At 49.4% G+C, this 17510-nt stretch overlaps 1 protein-coding gene across 1 annotated transcript in view; it reads left to right on the top strand.

Moving 5' to 3' along the window:
• The first annotated feature begins 2194 nt into the window (after positions 1 to 2194).
• LOC144754163 (E3 ubiquitin-protein ligase TRIM39-like) overlaps positions 2195 to 17510 on the top strand; it is a 67259-nt gene continuing 51943 nt past the window's right edge. The window contains exon 1 of the mRNA XM_078641745.1: positions 2195 to 2631. Coding sequence (XP_078497871.1) covers positions 2218 to 2631 — 414 coding nt within the window. The 5' untranslated portion in view covers positions 2195 to 2217. The remainder of the gene's footprint in view (positions 2632 to 17510) is intronic.

The following is a 17510-nucleotide window of genomic DNA, read 5'->3' as shown; positions in this document are numbered from 1 at the left end:
GTGTTGAACAGGTGCAGCACGTGCCGTCCCGCGAGAGCCGCTGGTGGTAGTAAGTATATTGTGAGTGGTGAGGAAAGTGACACACCGCACTCTATCCTAACTTGTTCAACCCAAACAACTCTGGCCCCTTCTTTTTAATAACTCCCCCTCTCTGTGGGGCACGTGGCCCAGTCCACTTCCAGTCTAACTTCGGTCTGCTTTAGCGCCTCGCTGGCTGTCCGAAGCGCTATATTAATGCAATCTGAATACAATGTACTGTTTGGCAGTGACCATACCTCTCAGAAAAGACGGGCCTAGTGCCGGAACACTCTCTCGTCCATGCCCAGCGCCTCGCCAGCTGCGTTAGTGGGTATTGTGCTGTGGCATTGATACCAAGGAGAAAGGGGGCAAAGCACTGGCTTTCTACCTCTGTGTTTACTTCTCTGCAGCTAATCTTAAAGCTGCAACGCTGTAGAGGCAGGCACTTCTGTTCATTTGTTTCAAGTTGACCTGGAGATGGAGTCCACTCAAGCTTTTTGTGTCCTGTCTTGGCTTTTCCAATGCTTGTTTTGCTAATGTTGTCTTCATACTCTGGAGACCAAAACAGATTTTTCACGCTTAACTATGGGACATTTTATACTTTTTTTCTGTTCTTCCTTCTTCCCTTTAATGTTTCCATCTTTTAGTCTTTCTTTCTTTTGTTTATTCCCCATTTTGAATGTGTTTCTCCCATTGGTTGTGCAACAATGCATATAGTTCACATCTCTGTCCTCTGCCTGGGGTGTCCATGTTTGTTGTTTCTGTTGAGACCTTATTATTGGGCACCGACCCTACAGGCCTTTGATCACCAGCTTTCTTCTTCTATCGCACGACGCTGCCTCTTTCGATTAAATCCGATCCCCTCTGGATCCCCTCTGGATCCCCTCTGGATCCCCTCCGGATCCCCTCTGGATCCCCTCCGGATCCCCTCTGGATCCCCTCCGGATCCCCTCCGGATCCCCTCTGGATCCCCTCTGGATCCCCTCCGGATCCCCTCTGGATCCCCTCTGGATCCCCTCTGGACCCCCTTCGGATCCCCTCCGGATCCCCTCTGGATCCCCTCCGGATCCCCTCCGGATCCCCTCTGGACCCGCTCCGGATCCCCTCTGGATCCCCTCCGGCTCCCCTCTGGATCCCCTTCGGATCCCCTCGCCTCCTCCATTTTGTTGTCAAGAGAACAGGTAATCACAGGCAGTGGTTACAATCTTCCCTCAAACATAAACCAGTTCCTGTAAAGGCCTCAGCAAGTGAACCTTTACCCGGCCAGGTCATTGACTGGCCTGGCTAGTATTTGTATGCAGGGCTGGAACACATGTTAGAAATGCAGCAATAAAAGGTATTTGACAGGCTTTGAAACATGAACCTAAAATAGCAAATGCAGTGAGAAATTGCCCAAAAAGTTTTAAGCTGTCTGTGCAATTCTTAAACAATTATTATAATCAACATTTTTTTAAAAAGGAGTTTACAGAAAATCGTATTTAGGTGACAGCTTATGGCACACACAGAATCCCAAAACAAAACAAAGTTGACTTTATTTTAGCTGAGAAAGTGTCGAACCTATAAATAAAGCACAAGCAGCAGAGGAGTCAGTTCTCTGCCATGTGACTGTGGGCTGAACCCGGAAGTCCCAGCGCAGCCAGGGGGACAGACGCACAGACACACCCACTGCACACAGACAGGGACAGACGCACAGACACACCCACTGCACACAGAGAGGGGCAGACACACAGACACACCCACTTCACACAGAGAGGGACGGACGCACAGACACACCCACTGCACACAGGGAGGGACAGACGCTCAGACACACCCACTGCACACAGAGAGGGACAGACGCACAGACACACCCACTGCACACAGAGAGGGACAGACGCACAGACACTCCCACTGCACACAGAGAGGGGCAGACGCACAGACACACCCACTGCACACAGAGAGGGACAGACGCACAGACACTCCCACTGCACACAGAGAGGGGCAGACGCATAGACACACCCACTGCATACAGAGAGGGACAGACGCACAGACACACCCACTGCACACAGAGAGGGACAGACGCACAGACACACCCACTGCACACAGAGAGGGACAGACGCACAGACACACCCACTGCACACAGAGAGGGGCAGACGCACAGACACACCCACTGCACACAGAGAGAGAAATGAAACTTAACTTCACTTCCTGCATTTCTGAATCATGGCGGCAGCAGCTCAGCTCGGGAACCTCCAGGAAGAGGCCACTTGTTCCATCTGTCTGGAATATTTTACTGATCCAGTGATGATCGATTGTGGACACAACTTCTGCCGCTCCTGCATCACTCAGAGCTGGGAGGGAAGAGATGGAAACTTCCCCTGTCCACAGTGCAGGGAAATATCTTCTGGGAAAAGCCTCCGACCCAACAGGCAACTGGGGAACATGGTGGAAATGTTAAAACAGCTTCATCTGCCTCCCGTGAAGCCCCCAAAGGAGAATCTGTGTGAGAAACATGAAGAGAAACTGAGACTGTTCTGTGCAGAGGATCAGAGGATGATATGCTGGGTCTGCCAGGAGTCAAACGACCATAAAACTCACTCAGCAAGTCCTATAGAGGAGGCTGCAAAGGAGTACAAGGTATGTGTGTGGTTTCTCTGCAACTACAAGTGAAGATCACAGGGTTTGTCTGTGGAAAGTCAGGGATCACAAAGCCCTCTGTGAACCCCATCAAGGAGGCAGCCTGAGAACACGAGCTATGTGTGCACGTAAATGTGGCGGCAGTGGTATATTTTGGCCAGCACCTCAGCTATGTGTTTGCAAGGGAGTCAATTCGAATCTCTTCTCTTTGTCTGTGTGCTCAATGTCTTTATACTGTGCCACCCAACAGTAATCACTTATATATAGCGGGAACCCCCCTATATATTAATCAATTTTAACATTTAGACAGAGCACAACAACAGATGTTTTAAAGACTGGTTGAGCCCAACCTGTTAAAGTTTTTCCTATTTCAAAATATTTTTATTGAAAATAAATTTTTCATATCCAGAGCAACACATTCGTAATACTTGTACTGTTCTTGCAAGATTGCGGCCTGGCGGGGCCTGAGAGAGAGAGGAAAAGGAAGAGAGAAAGAAAAGAAAGGGGGGGGGGTTCAACGTTCCAAGTATGCGTCGAGAGCTTCCCACATGTTCTCCTTGGCAGTATGATCTGCCGCCTTTTGCTTGGCAGTGATATTGTCTGCCCCCCGGAGGAAGGTTACCCAGTTGAACCAGCGCTTAAAGGTGGCTTTGCTGGTGTCCTTCCAGTTACCCAAAATCGTTTTTACTGCAGCCGTCAGAAGTACATCGACCAGGTCTCGTACTTCTTTGGACTGGAGTTCTGTTGCTAGGAAGGCAGTGGCTATCCCCGCTAGTCCTCTTTGTATCTTACTTCCCGTTATTGTGTCTATGACGTTATAGACCTTGCTCCAGAATGTTTTGACTCTGGTGCATTCGTATAACATGTGAGATAGATCTCCCGTGGCCATCTGGCAGTTCCAACATGTGCTGCTTTCACTGGCTCCAACCCTCCCTAGTTTCGCTGGTGTCCAGTGCAACCTGTGGAGTAGCCAATATTTGGTTTGTGCTAGCTGTGGCGTGATTTTGTTTTTGGACGCTGCCGTCCATAGTTTGGCTCTTTCTACTTCGTTCAGCTGTCTCTGTATGGTCTCCTCCCAGAATGCCAGCGTCTTATTGTTTAGGGTTGTGGTGCGTGGTGTAATTAGCTTGTAGATTTGTGCTATTTGGTGGCCTGTCTTGTTTAAGTTTTGCGCGTATTGTATGATGGTGGGTGTCTGTTTCGTGAGTCCTGCTTTGGTGACAGCTGCTTTGATTTTGAGGAATTCGTAGAACTCCTTGTTAGGTAGGGAGGTTGTCTGCTGTAGTGCCGTGTAGGAGAGTGGGTTGTTCCCTGCCTCTAGTTGTGAAGGCGTTGTGATGCCTCTGCTTCGCCATTCCTTGCTGTCTAGTGTTTTCCCTTTGTATGTGACTTTGGTGTTATGCCACAGAGATTCCCATTTGGTGCCTTTGATACTTACTGCCATTTCCCTGTCTACTCTTAGCAGCGCTGTCTTTGTGTTGTGAATTATTGCGTTTTTGGCTTCTGGGTGCTTGTGAGCCGTGAGGGCCATAATTGGGTCTGCGCCACCCAGAATACACCTTTCCAGGTCTAGCCATACCGGCATGTAGTCTGGCGTGGGGGCTATCCAGTGTAGTCCCTGTTTGGCCAGGGATGCCGTCTGGAAGGCTTTGTAGTTTGTGAGGTTCAGTCCGCCTTGTTCTTTTTTGAGTCTGAGTTTCGCTAAGCTCATTCTTGGTTTTTTCCCTCCCCAGAGGAACATGTTGATGCTTTTGTCTAGGCGTTTGTGGAATTCGGATGTGAGTGTGAGAGGCAGCATGGAGAGCAGGTAGTTTAGCATGGGGGTGACCATCATCTTTATTGTCTCGATTCTTCCCCACCAGCTTATGAATTTGGGGCCCCACGTGTCTAGCTTGGACTTAATTTTTTTTAGCATCGCTTCCTCGTTATGGTCCAGTGTCGATCTTAAGTCCCTACCGAAGAGGAGGCCTAGGTATTTTAGGGGTTTCGTTTGCCATGCTAGGCCGGATGTCCCCAGGACAGTCTTGGTGGTGTGGCAGTTCATAGGTTTGCATTCAGATTTCTCCCTGTTGAGCTTGTAGCCTGAGACATGTGCATACTCCTCTATTGTTTGCACGAGTGCCTTAATTGACTCTTGTGGGTTGTTTGTGGTGATCAGAATATCGTCTGCGTATGCCGCTAGCTTGAAAGCTTGACCCTCTATCTGCACCCCCGTGATCCGGGGGTTTGACCTGATCATGTGGAGGAGTGGTTCCAGGGCAAGCAGGAATAGCCCCGGTGAGAGGGGGCAGCCTTGCCTTGTCCCTCTCCCTAGTGTGAGTGTGTCCGATGTGGCTGCGTTAACCACCACTCGTGCCCGGGGGTTCTTGTACAGGGACATGACCATGCCCCTGTACTTCTCGCCTAGTCCAAACTTGAGCATGCATTGGTTAAGGAAGGGCCATGAGACTCTGTCGAAAGCTTTTTCCGCATCCAATGCGATCATGACCGCCTTCTCCGCGCTGTTGGCCGTGCGGTTAATTAAATGGCATAGCAGTCTGGTGTTGTCTTGCGAGAGTCTGTTTTCCAGGTAGCCCACCTGAGATTTGTGTATGAGAGCGGGGAGAAGTGCATTTAGTCTGGCTGCCATGATTTTTGCATAGATTTTGCAGTCCACGTTAATTAGGGAGATTGGCCTATAGTTGTGTGGGAATTGGGGGTCTTTCCCTTCTTTGGGGATGACAATAATGTTTGCCTCAGCCATTGAGTCTGTCATATTGCCTTTTTCCGCACATGCTTGGAATACTCTGACAAGCGTGTCCTTGAGTAACGGTTGGAATTGTTTATAGAAGGTGGCTGTGAAGCCATCCGGTCCTGGGGCCTTGTTAGGTTTCAGTGAGTCTATGGCCATCCCAACTTCCGCTTTAGTTATGTTTTGGTCTAGGGCCTCTCTTTGTTCGTCGCTTATTCTGGGTAGGTCAAGCCTCTCCAGCAGGCTTGCCCCGCCGTCTGCATCTAGCGATGTGTCCGCGGTGTATAGTTCTTTGTAGAACTTCCTGAATGTTTCGAGGATATGTTTATTAGCTGTGTGTGTCTTGTTGTCTGCGTCTGTTATTGTGGCGACGCAATGCTGCCTTTGCTTGGCTTTCAGGTAGCCTGCCAAGGCTTTCCCTGCTTTATTGGCCGAGCATAAGTTTATGGATTTGTATTTGTTGATCCACGTGGATGCTCTCTCGCTTAGGATTCTGTTTAGCTCATATTTTTTTTTTGTTAGCGTTGTGAGTGTATTCCTGTCTGTTAAGTTGGCCGTGTGGTTCCTTTCTAACCCCTTGATCTGCTCCTCCAGTTCCTTAATTTTCTTGTTTCTGCCCCTGTTCATGCGTGCTTTGATGTTTATGAGTCTCCCTCTTATTGTTGCTTTAAGCGCGTCCCATAGTGTTGCTGCCCCTGTGTCTGCTGTGTCGTTATATTGGAGATATTCTTTGATCGCTTCCTCTATTTCGGTGATGTTGGCGGGGTTTTCGAGTATGTCACTGTTAAGGCGCCACCTCTTGCTAGGCGTTTCGTTATGCTTGCCACTCAGGGAAAGGGATATGTGTGCGTGGTCTGAAATTGTAATGGGTCCTATTTCCGTCGTGTCAGTCAGGTGTGTGTGTGTGTTGGACATGAGTATGTAGTCTATCCTGCTGTATGAGTTGTGGGGGTGCGAGTAGAAAATGTATTCTCTGTCACTTGGGTTTTGTAGCCTCCATGGGTCCGCTAGTGAGAGTTTGGCGCATAGGTTTTTAAGTATGTGCTGTTCTTGTGAGGTATGGCTAGGTCTGTGTGGGTGTCTGTCTGTGGCATTGTCCATCGCCTGGTTCATATCTCCTGCCACAATTAGTAGTTCGCCCAGTGGGATCTTGCTAAGTTCAGTTTCTAGATCCTCCCAGAATTTTTTGTCTCCCGTGTTTGGCCCGTATATGTTGGCTACGTGTACTTTCTCGTCACCTCTATTGATTGATGTAATCAGCCTCCTTCCCATGGTGTCTGTGGCATTGTTGTGAACCTGGAACTTCCCTTTCTTACTGATTAAAGTGATGACTCCTCCCTTTTTGTTGACTGCCGGTGAGCATAGTACCTCGCTTATCCAGCTGGCTTTCATCCTGTTCGCGTCCTCTAAGGACACTCTAGTTTCTTGAAGGACGTATATATCCGCCTTCAATCTGTTTAGGTAGTCTAGTGTTTTCCGTCGCTTGACGGGGTGGTTGAGTCCCTTGACGTTAAGTGACACTATTTTTATGTCCGAGGCTATCTGTGCCTGGCCCCTATTGTCGGGTAACATCATGGTGTGATATTTGTGTCGCTGTGTCTGAGTGCAACGGTTATGTAGCGCCTCTTTGCTCTATGCTTGCTAGCTAACAGCCACCACTCATAAGTCCCCCCCTGGGGTGATGGATGGGATGAGGTGTTGTGTGTGGGTATAGGAAAGAGGAGAAAGAAGAGAAAGAAAGAAGCGTACTTCCGCCAGGCACCGATTGTCCATGCTACAGGGCCTCCCCCCCAGCCCTCTCCCCCCCTCCGCCCCCCCTCCCCCCTCCCCCCTGTCAACGTACTGTAAACGTGAGACAGCAACGGTTCCCGCCCTCCGCTTCCCCGGTTCATTAAAAGTCAGAAAGACCCTCTCACCCCCCTCCCTGTCCCCGTGCTGCGCTTTTAGGCAAAGGATATGGTTGTCAAGTGTCCAAGGCCCTGTTATTCTCTATGTGTGGTAGTCCATGTTCCGCTGGGCTTGCTATGCCTAACAGGGTAGGAGAGTTCTGTGTTCCTACACATGTCCAAAGATCACATTCCCATTGTTGAGGTAGTTCCTTCTTCCGGTGCGGTAGCACCCTTTTATTTATTTGGTTTTTTTTTTTTCCTTGAGGTAGTTGTTGTTCGCCTTCCGCTGTGGAGTGTTATTTGCCGCCTGCTGCCCCCTTCTCTTCCGTCTCTGAGCTATCTGATGAGGCTCTTCTTTTTGCTGTCCCGGGCGTTGTTTGTTCCATCTCCTCCAGCTCTGGCTTCCTGAGGTACCTGCGTAGTTCCGCTGGGTCATCGAACATACGTGTGTCCTGCCCGTCTGTTATCCTCATTCTTGCTGGACCAACAAAGCTGAACGTTATCTTTGCTCTCTTCATAGTGTCTCTCAGCGCGAGGAACCCTTTCCTTGCTTCCACTGTGCCCCTTGAAAGGTCTTGGGTAAAGATTATCTTCTTGCCTTTCCAGATGGGGGTTTGACCTCTGCGGGCGAAGGCGAAGATCGCATCGGTGTGGCTCGATCTTAAGGGTTTGCAGATGATCGTTCTAGACCCTTTCGTGTGCGCTTGTTTTGTGGCAGGGATCCTGTAGGCTTTGTCGATCTCCAAGGCTCTTTCGAATTTTATGCCTGTCAGCTTGGGTATCAGTGTCTCGAGTAGTGCTGCGCATGATCCCAAACCCTCTTCCTCATCTTCTGGTATGCCTAGAATCCTGATGTTCCCCCTCCGGTTTTTGTCTTCTTGTTCTGCGAGCCTTTTCTGCAACTCACTGGAGACTTTGGAGATGTAGCAAATGTCTTTATCCATGATGCCTGATTTATCCTCTATGTCGCTGATCCTTCTCTCTGTCTCCGCTACTCTGCTTGCTGTTTTGTTCTGATCTGCTCGTATGGCTGTGAGCTCTAGCTGGACGTTGTCCATTGAGATCTTTGTGGCCTTAGCTAGGTCGTTGGCTTCAGTTATTTTTTTGGCGAGCTGGTCCATCGCAGACTCTGTGCCTTGCAGGTTTTTCATTTTGATCGGTGATTCCAGATCTTTCCTAATTTTTTTGTTGTCACCGTTCATTGTCTCTAGGCCTCTTCTTCCTTGATGTATGGACAGTCTCTCCTTCTTCTGCAGGTTATATTGTGCTTCCTTTGGTGGGGTGTTTTTGGCAGTCGTGACTGTGTCTGCTTTTGCAGTGCTACCGAAGGTGAACCTGCTTGGCCACCTTATCGACCTTGTCCTGGTTTTCCCGGACGCCAGGGCTACCGCTCAGAGCCAGGTGCTGATCCCTGGTATTTGGTCTTAGCGCTCCCTCCTCTCTGTCGCCGCTCGTTTGACTGTGCCTCCCCTGCGCCTCGCTCGCTTCGCTGTACCTAACCTGTGCCTCACCTAGGCAGGCGGCTAGGTGTGTCCCACTATGGCTAGGGAGCTGCACTGACGCGGTCTGGTGCTGGGTTGCTGTCTGGCTAGCTGTCGCACCGTGGCTGAGAAGCACCGAGGCTGATTGTACCGCTGTTTCTGCTGTCTCTGTCCGTTGTTTTGCTTCCTTGTGATGCCTCGCTGGGTCCCTTCCCGCCCTGGCCACCATAGACCATTTGCGCCCTGAGCCGCACCGTTCCTCTCTTGCGTTCGGCTTGTATTTCTTCTTGCTCCAGGCTTTGTGCGTGCTAGGACTGCCTTATATTGCGGTGTTTCGCGTTGGCACAGACTGTTCTTCCTTTTTTCTTTTTTTTTTTTCCCCCCGCTGTGGTGTGGTCTAGTGTGATGTTCCCCCTTCCAAGATGGCCGCCACCTTTGTTCGTCTTCCTATACGGGCCTTGGTTCTCCCCTATTTGGTGGACGATGGTCGGCGCTCGCAGAGGGCCGCCTGAATGGCGGATGGATGGCGCCGCCTTTGCGTTGGCTTACTTGCACGTCTGCGTCTCAGACCTCCGTGCTGTTGTGTGGTCCGCCCCTCTCAAGATGGCTGCCGCCTTGCTCACCTCTTCTCCGGGACCGTCACACTTTGTTCGCCGGCTGCCACTCTGGTGCTCCCTGGCTTCGGTGGACGGCGCTTTGTGAGAGACCTTTGTAGGAGGTACAACGATGCTGCGCTGCCCTCTGCCCTGGGCCTGCTTTGCAGCGCTGTGACTCTTGCCCTTCCCAAGATGGCCGCCGCCGTTGGTCCCCGGTTCCCGGTGGGCGCTGCTCAGAATACCGTCTGCCTCACCGGCGCCGCGTGGGATGAAACAGGCGTCGCTTCTACCTCTTGGGGGTTACACTCGTGCTTCTTTTACAGAGCAGGGTTCACCATACGATTCTGCCCCGCCTTGCTACCGCTCTGCTGCACCGCCCTCGTGGGTGATCGCTTGCTCCGCTAGCCCCGCTCTTACGCTTCCATGCGGCAGCTGGCTTCCTGGTGAGGGAGCCGGCGGGGGGGCCTGCTGGGCTGCTTGCCTTGCCTCCGTAGTTGCGCCTTCTTGTTGCGCTTCAGGATGTGGTCAAGATGGCCGCCTCTGTTTTGCCTTCACGCTCTGCTTGTGTCTCTTATGCGCGTATACAGCCTCCTCGCTCTCCGGTGCTGCCGTACTTTGCCTCCGCTGCGACTTGTTCTTCACCGTGTCCACCACGTGTGTCTTGCCTCCGGAGCACCTTACGGTCTTCACAGCGTTGTGGCGTCGCCTTGTCCTTTTTTATTGCCCCGCCATCTTGGGCTCGCCTTCGCTTCCCTCGCTTCCCTTAAATGTGGGCTTTTGATGCCTTTGTCTTTGTGCCGCTTGCTTCGGCTCCTCACCTCCGCTGCTCAGCACATTCCCCCACACTACCCTCCGTTTCGTGTGCGGGACCGAGGGCTATCGCTGGTTGTCTCGCCGTTCTTCTCCCCGGGGTCGCGGAGCTCTCGAACTTAGGCGACCGCCTTCGTTGCCATCCAAGCCACGCCCCAACCTGTTAAAGTTTTTAATACAAAAATTCTTCCAGGTACGAGGAACTCAGATTTTAATACAATGTCACAGCGTATATCTTCGGTTATGCTCCTTAATAAGTCGAAGGGAATCTACACGGGTTTTGCTCAACGTTATATCGATGTCCAAACGGCGGGACAAAATTTCAGTTCCGGCCCATGTTTCAAGTTCAGTCCTGGGCTCCAGTGTTAGTGGTAGTTCGGTCCACGCTGGTTCCCTTTCTGCTAGTAGCAGTCGCGCCGTTTGGACATCGATATAACGTTGAGCAAAACCCGTGTAGATTCCTTTCGACTTATTAAGGAGCATAACCGAAGATATACGCTGTGACATTGTATTAAAATCTGAGTTCCTCGTACCTGGAACCAGTAACTACTTCATTTTTTCGAACTTCAACAAAGATTTAAGAGTAATCCTTCACGGACGTGAAAACGCCAGATCGGTTCGTCTGGACTATTATATCCAGCTACATCATGTTGGACGAAACATTCCGGACACGTGATTTTGACATTAAAATTATAGATTTCTTTTGAAGCCTTGAGAAAGTTGCGGAACGCGACGAAACACGTGTCGGCTGTGGCTGCGTCAATATTGGGACTGTGTGTGCACGTGTTCAGAGGTGACCAGTCATTCTGTGTAGAGGAGGAGGAGCCTGCAGAAGAGCTCAAGCTATGTGGAGGGAGTTCAGAGTTCACTAATGAAGACACAATGAGTCCCACAAGGGAATGAAAGGTATTCAAGTCGGATTTTAGGGATCACCGGTTGTTCAAGCCTCATAGAAGGGGCTGGAAAAGAGGACAAGGTGCGCTGTGGGCATTCAGGGTTCACAAACTCACACAGTGAGCCCCACTGAGGAACCTGCAGAGGAGCACAAGGTGTGTGGGTGGGTGGGTGTTCTGGAACAGCAAGAGAAGTGCACAAGGTATATCTGTGAAAATTGAAAGATTTCAAATTCACTTGATAAGCCACATCATAGGGTAGTGGAAGAGTACACGCTATGTTCGTGAGGGTTTAGAGATCACGAGTCACCCTTTTATATGGTGACAAGATCGCTCCATGTCACTGGGAGACCGCTTTCCCATTCCTGGACTTTGCCTTCACATATCACAGGTGACCACAACTCCCAGAATGCACTGATATTTTCAATCAAAAGCGGATAACTGGAATAGTTGTGTCCACGTGGCATGGAGTCATCTGGTCACCCTACCTGTGTCAGGAGGCTGCAGAAGAGAACCGGGTGTGTCTGTAGATGTTCAGGGAATCAAAAGGCAAACCACGGAGAGTCCATAGACGCGGCTGATAATGAGTTCCAGGGATGTGTGAGGATGTTGTAGGATCATGGGCCGTTATAAGGAGTGTATGTGTGCAGGTTCCACAGAGGAAGAATCAACAGACGGGCGTTTCGGGACCACACGTGAATTCCCGCGTGAAATCTTTAGGAGGATACAAAGTATGCTTTGCGGCGTTATGGGATCAAACGTCACCCTGTACATCCCATAGAGAAGGGTGCCCAAAAGCACATGGTGGTTATGTGGGTGTCCAGGGTTGTCAAGAAAAGATACAGGTACATATGTCCACTTTCAGGGATCACAGGTTGTACACTATGGGCCTCATCGAAGAGGCTGCAGAAGAGCACAAGATGTGTCGGTGGGTATTGAGGGACCACTATGCAACCTGTGGAGCCAACCCAAACTCACAAAGTAAGTTTGTGGATGTTTAGGGATTATATAAGTGAATACACTCTGTGAGACCTATATAAGAATCTGCAAAAGAGCACAACGTGTGTCTGTTAGAGCGCTGAGATCACAAGCCACATGGTCCTGTTACACAGCAGAAGAGGTGCAGCAATGCAGGGTGTAGCACACAGGCTCACATGCTCTTCAACACAGCAGACGCAGTGCAGTAATGCAGGGTTTTGCACACGGGCTCATATACTCATCGAAGACAGTAGAAGGTGTTGCAGAAGAGCTGGATAGGTGCATTGTGGAGCACACGGGGTCACGAGGGGTTTGATGCTGATGACTCACCAGCAATGCAGGGTTTATCAGCTACAAAGGGAAGTGCAGGGTCCAGGCATGGCAGGCTTGCATCTTTATTAGGCCCAAAGTGCATTTCTCCTATAGCATTTGTTGCATAAAGTACACAGGCTTTGGGGATCCCTCAAAGGATGAATGAACGTCAGGCTGGCCTATGATCACAGGCTCAGAGTCTTCGGCCTCCTCACCTCCAGTTGCTGAACACTGAACCCTCTACTCGCATTCAGTCCATCTCCTGGGACCTTCGGTAGCAGTCCTTCCTCGGTCCTGGGGTTCACCGCCTCCTGTAGAAGGGAGACGGCCATCATTCCCGTCTCTGGTCTTCAGCGTTCTCTTCAGTAGAGGTCCTTCCTCGATCCTGGAGTCTAGCGCCTCTTGTAGAAGGGAGACGGCCATCATTCCCGTCTCTGGTCTTCAGCGTTCTCTTCAGTGCTGTGCAGAGCTCCATAAAGTTAAAAGGGGACAGTTTATATCCTGTCCTAGTATAGTTTGCTCCAATCCAACTGTCCGGCCAGAGTCATAACTAGCCCCAGACTTTTGGAGGGAACCAGTGAACTTGAGAGTGAACCACAAACCATCGCTCCTTCCATCAGGATAGACATTAAATCCAGACTGTTCACTTGACCTTAAAATATTCTATTGGAGGGCGGGGGGTGTGAGGAGCAGTGAAGGTGGACTGTAGGCACTGACTACAACTAAGACTGATTCACTCTACAACAGAAAGCGTTTCAAACACACCGAGGCCCCCATCGCTGCACTTGGAGACCTCAGCTCACATGGTTCCAAGCACAGCATCCTATAGACCTGGGCCTGAGGGTACCTGAGCCTGACAGCATTGTGAAGCCCTGATAATTGTAATACAACGCTACACACATTGTACCAAAACATGCATCCTGCACATACAATGAGATGGAACCCAGATATGACATACTACACCGAGTCAGAAGGTAGTGTCAGTAGGCGCTCTCCTCTCCGGGTTTATAAGTGATGCAAATGATCTTAAAGGTCATCTGGGCTGGAAGAGGGAGCCAGTGTGGGTCCTTTAATGCGCAGGTGATATGATTTCTTCGAGCCCTTGATGAGCTGCGCCGCTTCATGTATGCTCCCTTCCAGGGGTGCTAGGGTGGTGTTGGGGAGACCAGGGCCTTGTCTCTGCCCCCATGGAGAGAACTTTTACGTTTGTTCTGAAGTCGTCTTCCAGGAGAAACATCTTCACTTTCTTCAAGAGAACTGGAACCAGGCGTTCTTGGTCCTCTTTGCAATGTGTTGCTTGAATGAGAGGTCTGTGTCGCGGGTCGGGGTAAACAGGCTTGACTCTGGGGGTATTTTGAGCTGTTGGCATACAGGAAGTATTCAGTCTGTGGGGTTTAACTTTAGTAAATTAGTTGACAAGATTGCAGGATGTTGTTGATTAAAATTTTTCGCTAGAGTTGAGTATCATCTGCATATTGATGGGTCTTGATGCTGCTGTCTGTGAGGATGGATCAGAGAGATCCCTTGTAGAGGTTAAAGATGAAGAGAGAAAGGAAGGAGCCCTGGGGTACTCTGCAGGAGACGGGGAATGTTGATGATCTTGTAGAACCTATTTGCATGAACTGGTGTCAGTTAATGAGGTTGGATGTGAACCATTTCAAGACAGTGTCTTAGAATCCCATCGTGTTTTTTGTGCGTTGATCAGGGCCAGCTGGTCGCCTGTGTCGAAGGCTGCAGAGAGAACCAGGGAGTCAGGGGTCATTCTTGTAGTTAAGGAGGAGGGTGTTGTCGACTAGTTGGAGTGTGGCTGTGTCAGGCTCCATACAGTTATTGTGTTTATAAAACGTGCTAGCTTCGATATTTTCACTTGGTTCTGTGTTGTTTTCGAATGTTCGATAATGTCTCTAGGACAAACTTTCTTCTTTAGTGTCAAGTCTAAATGTGTACATGCTTTGGGCATAATGTGTGCACAATGTCCAGTCGCAGTAAGTGCCAGTGAGGAAGCTTGTTTCCATGGACCAGGGATTCTGATCCTTCTAGGCAAGAACCGGTACAAACAAGCATTGGCATAGCCAATAGGTCTCGCCTCTGGGACCTTAAGGATGTTTTGCCAGAGGTGTTTGGAAGTTTGGAAAGAGATGCAATTTAACATGAAGGGATCCCACACCTCATTGATACATTCAGTACCTGCAGTTTAATCAAACGAGAAGAGGGAATGTGGGAACCTCTAATAATATCTCAATCACTGGAAAAGGCACGCTTTACTGCAACTTGTGCGTGCTTTCACCTTATAAATATTTAACACACGATCCGAGGCAGTTGAATGCTAGAAGCGAGAAGTGAGGGAGAGAGGAAGAGATGGAGAGAGTAAGGGAAGGAGAGAGTGAGGGAAAGAGTGAGAGAGGAAGGGACAGAGAGAGGAAGGGACGGAGAGAGGGAGGGAGGGAGGGGGAGAGAAACGGAAGGAGAGAGTTTGAGGAAGGGATGGAGAGAGGGAGGGAGAGAGGGAAGAAGAGCAGAAGAGCGGAAGGGAGAGAGGGAGAGAGGAAGGGATGGAGAGAGGGAGAGAGTGAGGAAGAGAGGGAGGGAGGGAAGGAGAGTGGCAAGGAGGGAGAGAGGAAGGAATAGATGGAGGGAGAAAGGAAGGGATGGCGGGAGTAAGAGAGGTAGGGACAGAGGAAGGGAGGGAGAGCAGGAGAGAGGTGGAAAGGAGGGAGAGAGGAAGGGACGGAGGGAGGGAGAGGGGAAAGGCCGGAGGGAGAGTGAGTGAAAAAAAGAAAGAATGAGAAATAGCAATGAAGAGAGGGGTGAGAACGAGAAAGTAGACAAGAGTTAAAGAGAGAATAGAGAAATCAGAAGAGAAGAAATATGAGAGGAAGAGAGACACACATGTAGCGCAGGATCAAGACTATGTGAAAGAGAGAACGAGTGACCGAAAGAGAGGGAGTACGAGAGAGCGAGCGGGAAACAGGGTGAATAAGAGAGATGAATAGCTAGAGAGGGAGAGAGAGATGGGCAGAGACTGTGTGAGAGAGGCAGGTAGATGTCACCGGCAGCAGAGCTGTCGCTGTCCCCTTGGGTCAGTAAGTACTCACACAGGTCAGGGTGAGGGGCGAGCCTTTCAAGCGCTATGTTACACAGTCTAACTAAATGAAAACTAAACTGTTTAAGTAAAACAAATCGGACATTAAAATGAAGCGTAAATAAGAGAAACGAATGCTAATCCGAAATGCAGTTTTAGCAGGACCCCCTTGAAGCACTGACATTTTACTGTAGCGCGGACTGTGGCGCTGGTGTTTCAACCTCCTAATGTACAAATTGGCATGGTCATGATCTGCACTATAGAGCAGTTTGTAGCAGTGGCGCAATGAAACTTGAGGGCGGACCCCCCCTGCAAAATACTTTGAGAAGCCCCCCTCCGGACTCACTCAAGCTCTCAGGCCTGGGTGCCGGGCTGAGAGGGCTTCTGGCGCTTGGAGCCCCCATCCCCCGCGCTGCGGGGACTTTGTAGCCACCATTCAGAAGTTAACATAAAAGGCTGAAAACATCCCAAATACGCCTTTGTATCGAACCGGCAATTCAAAGCAGTAAAGATTTCACAACTAAGTAGCAGCAGCCACAGATTAGCAATATTTTCTCTAACATCATGTTAACAAATCCATGGACATACACATACATACATACATACATTCCTAAATCCAGTGTAGCATTTGCCGTTTATACTGAAGGTAGAAGCAAAGAGGGACCCGTTTATTAAAAGTTTGTAAATGTAAAAAAACACTAAACATTTTATCAATAGGAACAGTACAGATTTCCAGTATTTTTTTGATTCACACAAAAAAACAACAAACCAAGAGCACGCAAGCGCATCCATGATCGCAGTTTTCCATTCATACTCCTCGGAATGAGTGCGTGTGCACGTGATTTGCCCATTGCTGGTTAGCTACATATTTTTCAGACTTATAGACAATCCATATGAGAAACTTTGGCAAATGTACACAAATTGTTCCCCATGGAAAAATCCCATCCACTACACCCAATGACATAGGGGAGGTGTTCAATCCCAACAAAGCATATCACTTTCGTGAACCAGTAGTTATGTGCTTTGCAGGTTGTAAAACTGTGCACACAATAGATTAGACTACTAGCAAGATTTCAAGTTTGTGGGTGTTTTTGCACGTCCTTTGGTTACTCCTAGCCATAACTTTGAACACAGTCCACAGTACGAGTAGACTCTGCAGTCCAATGTAATCTACAAAAGTGACTGTCTGCAAATCTTGAATCCGTAGATCGAGTAATTTGTGTACACAGGAAAGCAAAGATGCAGAAGGGCGAAAAAGCAAACAAAAGGTAAGAGAAAAAAGTGAAAAGAGGCTCAGAGGGGATAGAAAAACGTAGAAAAGGAGCAGATGAGAGGCAAGAGTAACAAGCAGGAAGTGGAATAAGAGAGGGGGTGGCAAATGGTGAGCACTTTCGCGGCCTCTTTGATGAACTTCAAAGCGGCCGCGAAAGTGCTCCCAGAGGCTGCAGGCTGACAAATGGTGCGCGCGCCAGGCACACATGCACTGTACCTCATCCGCCTGCAGCCTTTGGGAGCACTTTTGAAAGCCCCTTACTTAACTCTCGCAGAGCAACGCATGCGCGTTGGCTCAGCGAGACCTAAAAAGGGACATCATTGTCTGTGATACTTGGGGCTGGTGCTCACAAAGCAGAAATACTTATTTTTAAAATTATGATCCAGTCATCTGTAATATGGACAGGGGCTATAGTTTACAGACCCCCAGGCCAAAAAAGCTAATTTTGTAAACCTTTTACTGGAACTCATTGCGCCTTATGTTCTAGGCGCAAATAATTTCATTCTCGTAGGAGATTTTAATTATCATGCGGATTTATCACAGGAGTTCGATACCGACCAATTGGTAACTTCACTGCAGACATTAGAACTGGAGCAATTGGTAGTAGGTCCTACCCATCAGGACAGACATACCTTGGATTTACTGTGCACCAACTCCACTAAACTCACAGTTGAGCAACCCCTACTTCTACTTTGGTCGGATTATCATCTGCTAAAATGTGGCTTTCATGTGGATGCTCCAATAACTAGCCAGGATAATAACTGTGCCTTAATTAGGCTCTGGCGAAAAGTCACCCCTACATCCTTTTCTACCCACTTTAATGCGTAAGCCTCA

The sequence above is a fragment of the Lissotriton helveticus genome, chromosome 5_1 (assembly GCF_964261635.1).
Source record: "Lissotriton helveticus chromosome 5_1, aLisHel1.1, whole genome shotgun sequence".
Classification (NCBI taxonomy): Eukaryota; Metazoa; Chordata; class Amphibia; order Caudata; family Salamandridae; genus Lissotriton; species Lissotriton helveticus.
The sequence above is the reverse complement of the archived record's forward strand: the minus strand, read 5'-3'. Positions and strand labels throughout refer to the sequence as shown.